The sequence below is a fragment of the Danio rerio genome, chromosome 16, assembly GCF_049306965.1.
Source record: "Danio rerio strain Tuebingen ecotype United States chromosome 16, GRCz12tu, whole genome shotgun sequence".
NCBI lineage: Eukaryota > Metazoa > Chordata > Actinopteri > Cypriniformes > Danionidae > Danio > Danio rerio.
Genome location: NC_133191.1, coordinates 24,691,631 through 24,698,435, shown reverse-complemented (window position 1 = coordinate 24,698,435; position 6,805 = coordinate 24,691,631). Strand labels below are relative to the sequence as shown.

At 36.7% G+C, this 6,805-nt stretch overlaps 1 protein-coding gene across 1 annotated transcript; it reads right to left on the bottom strand.

The window, feature by feature from the left end:
- Positions 1-1,215: 1,215 nt before the first annotated feature.
- s100w (S100 calcium binding protein W) lies at positions 1,216-2,960 on the bottom strand. Its single transcript, NM_001326451.1, has 3 exons — positions 2,847-2,960; positions 2,250-2,392; positions 1,216-1,712 (listed from the first exon to the last, which is right to left on the bottom strand). The coding sequence occupies exons 2-3, from the start codon at positions 2,388-2,390 to the stop codon at positions 1,542-1,544; spliced, it is 312 nt and encodes a 103-aa protein (NP_001313380.1). The 5' UTR covers positions 2,391-2,392; positions 2,847-2,960; the 3' UTR covers positions 1,216-1,541.
- Between the last annotated feature and the right edge of the window lie 3,845 nt (positions 2,961-6,805).

The following is a 6,805-nucleotide window of genomic DNA, read 5'->3' as shown; positions in this document are numbered from 1 at the left end:
ACCATTAAGTGCACATGGTCCTACAGAAAGGTTTGGTAGTCCTTGGCAGTGACGCTCCCATCTAGCACAAGTATTGGGCCTAGGGCAGGGGTGTCCAAACTTGGCCCTGGAGGACACCGGGCCTCCAGGGCCAAGTTTGGACACCCCTTGCCTAGGGAATGCCATTATATTGCATCCCAAACCATCACTGATTCACCCCATTCCCATGCTTCACTCTGGGCATGCAACAGTCTGCATCGTTCAATTTAAGGCTTATACACACCGTAACTCTCCCAGATGTCAGAAAGACGGTGAAGGTGGACTCATCAAAGAACAATTTGTGTTTCACATTGTCCACAGCCCAAGATTTTCACTGTTGGCACCATTGAAACTAGGGTTGTCAAAATTAATTGTTTCTTCGGTGCTCCGCGATGCAGACGCGGACAATTCTGTATCGGTTCAGTAATAATCCTAACCGGTCATTATGTACTGACATCATTTATCTAATATGCGCTTTGTCACAAGGGAGGCGAGCATGGGTATTTACAACTCTCCAGGTGCCAACTACTTAAAAACACAGAAACTGTGCAAAATTTCGCTGCATGTGTGTGCTTTCTGGACAGTCTTTCCCTGACACATAGCAAAAGCCCCTATTTCTCTGCGATTGAGGGTTTCAATTACAATGATACTTCTGGATATAGTTCTGCAGTTCCGTGGCTGTACCTGTGCATTGTCGCGGGACCCGACCAGATTTGGCCACATGTGGCGTGGGAATAAATTTCTGAATAAAGCGCTGGAGCGGTTGGTAACTCTGGTGTAATTTTAACAGGAGTGGGCGGTCTCACAATATCGCTCGCTCGCCCGCCTGTGTGTGTGTTTGTTTGTTTGGTGCTGTCTATATTTGTGTATGTGTTTGAATGAGAGACAGTGTGGTGCTGTGTGTGTGTGTTTATAGTGACAGCTTGTTATAGCCACCCCCAAACACTGTGTATGTGAACTCTGATATGTCACCCATAACGTTGTTAGCATTGCAATATTTTAAGTAAAACTGTACTTTTGCTTTGCTAATTTACCCTGACACTCTTACCCTGCTCTTACTGATGGAAGGTGCAATCAATGAAGATTGGCCCCCTAGCTGGTCAAATTTAGCCTCCAATACTGAGTTGGCCAGTGGTTCAGTGCTGTATGTACCTTTTGTTTGTGGGCCTTATTTTTGTTAAATAAAAAGTACACATAGGCAATCATAAAAGGGTTTTATTTATATTCAAAAATAAAGTATAAACCAGTCAATTACAACATTTAATGATGTACAAGTCATCTTAAGTGTCAGTGTTCATTATAAAAGGACAAACACTTTCCATAACACTGTCTGTTAAGAAACATATCCTACTACTATGTAGTAGTATAGGACAAAAGACTATCAATTTTTTCTTACCATGTTTTAACTGTCATTTTGTCTTGGAACATTAAAAAAAGCTTTGTAATATTACAGAGTACAGTTAGAGAGGTACTATGGTAACTGCAAAGGAGGTAATTGTCAACAGTGAGAAGAACAAACATGTTCATTTATCCCTGCCTCTCCCTCTGCGCTCCTCATTGCCGTGCTTCTTCTTATAGTAGCCTCTGGCCAGACCTGCAATACACTGACTGAATTCACGGAAGTTCACTTCTCCATCATGGTTCTTATCCAGTTCCTCCATGACCTCTTTAATATTCTCTGGATCCACTTTATCCTGAGACAGACACAGAGAGAGGAATGTTAATAAAGTTATAACTTACATACCACTCATAGCTATATGTATTGCAAAAAAAAAAAGGAGGAACAACAGCATCTTAGATGCACTAAAGGCAAATTCATGTGGCACTTTGAAAGCCTTTGTTAGGTCTGTGCATACATTCAGGTCTGATTATCGATATAGTTTGTTGGATTGTTGAATGTTTGAAACGTGACTGAAGACTGATAAATCTGATCACTATCTGCACTGGTCGTCTATCAATACAGCGTGATTTGAGTTTTAAAAGTGTGTTAGTAATTTCAAGTTGGATGAAATAAAGGCAGGCATATTTTTCAAGTCTCATGCATGCATGTTATGACTCATTAGGGTAAACCCCTTTCATGCCAAGTTGCCATAATAAGCCTCAAAGGCACAACCTTTTATTATACAAAATACATTTGTTGCAACATCTCATTGGAGGTGTTGCCTTCCTTCAACCAATGACATGCTTTCTCACAACTTTTTATTTTTTCAGTGCATCTTTCAAACTCTCACCTTAAATTCAGGACTTTTTAGTTCGGTTTTAATAAGATCTCTGAGTTCAGCATTACTGAGCTGGGATTTCTGCTCATCTTTTCCTGCATACTCTTCAAACACCTCTACTATGCTCACAATGGCTTTCTCCAGCTTAGACATGTCTAGAAGAAAGAAATCAACATTATTTGTGAAGGTCATTAATGACTATCAGTATCTTATCATGCACATTACCACAATACAGAAGGTCACAATGCACAAACGCAATTTAACAAACATTGGCAACAATAAAATCTACAAAATTAAAGTTTGAAGAAGTTTTAAAGAACGAAGGGATGTAATTTTAGCTGCATCTGGGATACTTGAAAGTCAGTGGTTCATAACATAACAGTATTTAATCCCTTTAATTTTTCTTTCATGGTCAAAGTGCCTAACCATTTTGAAATAGTATGATAAGTAAATAATTAAAGGATTTTTGATTTTTGAACAAACTATCTCTTTAAGACAAGGGACATGCAGTAAAAATCCATAAACTGCATTGTTAACTTTATCTCCTGTATCCTGTATTGCATGATTTTGCACTCATTGTTCTCTCTCTTAATATTTTCTTGCACTTACCTCAAATGCTGGTGTGTTCCTAGAGAAGTTAGGGAGATGTTTTGCTGAAGTAAACCGTCTTCTGCTTTTAAAGAACAGGTTTAATGCTCCACAGCACAAGTTCACACACAGTGGCGGGAATGATTCATACTTGGGCTATGAAAGAACTACAGCACACCCAATCCAGTGACAAACCCGTAAAACAAGACATACTTATGTAACTTGTTATACTTTTTGAAATCAGAAATGATAATCTGGTTTCTTCGATTAAAGTTCTGCTATTTGGTTTTGATAAATGAATATATTCAATGAATTTTCCTCGTGCACGAGAATCTGAGTCATATGTTAGAAGATGACTGTCTCCCTCGCTCTCATTTTTGGGTGTTGGCCATCCTGAACGCCATCTTTCCACAATTTTGTTTATGTAGTTTATAACACCACATGCCCATTCTTTAGAAAAAATATTTCAACACTTAAGATCAAGATGAATCTGAAAGAAGCATTGTAAAGCTACGCCAAAGCCGGTGTTAACTTTTTCATGGAGATTTAAATCACAAGCTTCCTATTTGCTGTAAACAGACACGCTTCTTATTCACTGACCTCAAAGTATGCAAGAGAGTTGCAAAACAGATGATTTAAAGAAGACTATGTAAAAACTTTATCCTGCAGCTATACACAGAAATGCAAACACTACTGCTGTCTTCTGCAGACATACAACAATGCATGTGACTGTTATGTTGTGCAGCAACAGGATTATAGTACTTCCCTCTTTATGAGGTAACTGCGAAAAAAGTGACTCATCAGCCACAAGTGTCATCATTTATTCATATTAGTCTAGTTTTGTATCCTGAAAAGTAAACAACCATAAACAAAACACACCCTTTTTAAATGAGCATAACTTATTTATCACAGATCTTCCTTTTATAATGATAGGCTTTTTTCTTTAGAACACAATGAAGTTAGTGACACAAAACAAATTAAATGCTGTCTGTATACGGAATGTAAATTCTGGCAGTCTAACCCTCTAAACTCTGACATTGACAAACGTAGGCCTATTATCAAAAAGGGTGTGTACTTTTAAGTGTTCCTTAATTTTCTTTTGTTCAGTTCAAGTTTTTCTACATTGTAATGCAGACCTCCGGTGTACTGACTCTGCAGTGCACAAACACACACACACCTAGACAAATATGCAAAGAAAAAGCATGATATAGGAGTCAGTATAGGTGTGTGCCTATATTTGCCATTGTATGATGCTCCATCATGAGGAAACATACTCCTTAGCTTGTACTCCTTTTTTAGAACCTTTTGATAGATTCTTTATAGTACAAAAACATTCATCAGATTAACATTTACTTTACATTATAATTTTTTAAATGTTTTTTTGTTATGTGGAACCCAGTATGGTTCTTTGGTGGTATCACTGCAAAAAAATGTAGAGGACATAAATTAATATACTAAAGTAAAAATAACATACAAAATAAAGTATATGCAATAGAATATTTATAAAAGCTCTCACTGAAGTGGTATTTCAAAATACAAAAGCTAAAATGTACTTATACACTTCAGATACTTTAAAGTATTTGAACCATTAAGGACTAAACAAGGTACAGAGCTTTTAACTAAACTCTCAGGACACTGTTTATGTTAGCATGTCAGTTTTGAAGCTAATTCCACATAGACATTAAGCAAAAAATATGTCTAAATTTACCCACCTGACATGTTTTATCTCTTTTGTGAGACAGAAATTAAATGGTTAATTGTCTGCCATAAAAAAAATGGCGGCGAGAAAATGAGTTGACGTGCTCCTGATGAATTTGTGGAATTCTGCTGACATCTAGTGATCATCGCAAAAATAACATAAGACGTATTTTCATATTACTTACCTTAAAAAGTAACAAAGTAACACATTGTTACTTTAAAAAGGTGATTCAAGTGCTTGATATTCTACTTTTAAAAGTAACTTTACCCAATGGTCATATGACAGACATCATGATTCACTTCTACGATGAGAAAATGTGTCCTTCATTACAAGATATATACTGTAGATGCATATAACATTTGCTCTGCGCCGTGGCAGCATTAAGCTATATTATTTTTGTAGTATTAAACCCATCATTATTAGCCTACCTGAACATGGTGTCAATATAGCATACTGATAATAGTTTTAGTGAAGATATAAGGTAGGCTATATGACATAATTATGTGAGTTATCTTCAGACTTGTAAAAGGGAAGAGGGAGAAAAAAAAAACATGATAGAACTTACTCCCATGAGCTCATGCAGTGGCTGACAGACACACCCAGGAGTCTTTCTCAATTGCCAGGCAACTTGACTATTTACTCCGATTTCAAACACACACCCACAGATTGTCTGTGCTTCCTGAGGGGGGAGGTGTTTTGCGCATTTTAAAATCACAGACGTGCGTCGTCTAGATCAGTGGTTCTCAAACTTTTTTCATTAAGTACCACCTCAGAAAAAAATTGTCACTCTAAGTACCACCGAAATGAGCAGTATTGAAATACAGTAGTGTAGTAGGCCCAGTAAAGCAGCTACAACTCTGCACAGTCAAACAAATGTGGCAGATTACCTCAGAAATATAGGCTATATGTCATATATGGCACATTATATATAATTTTTGATACATTTTGAAATATATGTAGCATGTACATGACATATTTCATTCCTCCGCATACCACTAGAAGGAAGCCCGCGTACCAATAGTGGTACACGTACCACAGTTTGAGAACCACTGGTCTAGATTATAAATTCAGGTGGCCTTACACATAACATTAAAGAAGAAATGGCCTTTACACCCGATGCAACTGCTGATATTAATACAATATTGATTATGCCTGAATGTCTGTTTCATAAACAGTGGATAGCTGTAGGCCTGATGTCAAAAACTTTATTCTTCCTCATAGGTGTGTAAGTATAGTAGAAACCCATGTCGTTCATTTCTGCAGTGATGTTTATCTCTGTGTATTATTAAAGAGAGCATGAAGTGTTAAGACAGGTGACTCCTCTGTGAACGTGAAGACACTGGAAGATTCTATACCAACAAAGTCAGAATACCAGAAAGTCAGGTTGCCTATCGGTGTTCTCACAATTTGTGCTACCCTCTTAGATTGCACTATACCTCCAATTCAAAAATATATCAAACACATCTCCATAAAGAAAGAAGATACCCATCAGATTGTGTAACTAGCTCTTATTTTGATGTGAAGCAGGATCATTTGAGGTTGTAAAATCACCTAAATCCTAACCCCAACTATTCAAAAGTAGCATAAAATGATAGGTAGCATGAATTATTACAACATCAGCACTTTGAAATTTAAGAAAAATAATTAGGCAGATGACTTGTTTCTTCACTGGAGGCAGCGTTTGTGCACAAAGGCAGCTCGGAAAACAGATTTCAGACAGACTACTATGCCACCTTCAAATTCGATCAAAGAAATGTGCCCAGACAGGATGTAAGAAAGAATTTGGATTAGGATGAGCCTTAATGCCTTACTGTCTTGGAATGCTGCCTCCGTAGGCAGCATTTTAGAGCTTACAGATGCAGCCAAAGTGTCCAGAGCATGTTAAACTCTCTAAGGACTACGGTTTTAGCTAATCTTATTTAATTTGTGAGTAAAATGTTATTTAATGGTGAGTAAAGATCTTCATTTTTGGGTGACCTATAAAATTGTACAATTTTGTGATGTTTTATTGTCGGATTTAATTTCAGTATACCTTTTGAGAATCTGCCATATATTCTACTGTTAAACCATCAGAACATAGAAATATAACACAGAAAAGTACTCACAAATATACATTTGATGCCAGATCGTTTTTACGATGTGTCAAAGATTAATGAATTGAATTCTAATCTCAATCAGTCTAATTCATCTAGTTTATTATATTTTAGGCAAATGCACTATGAGGTATAATATAATTTCATCAATTAAAAAATAATGCGTTTTTTTAGAAGTAAATGAAGAT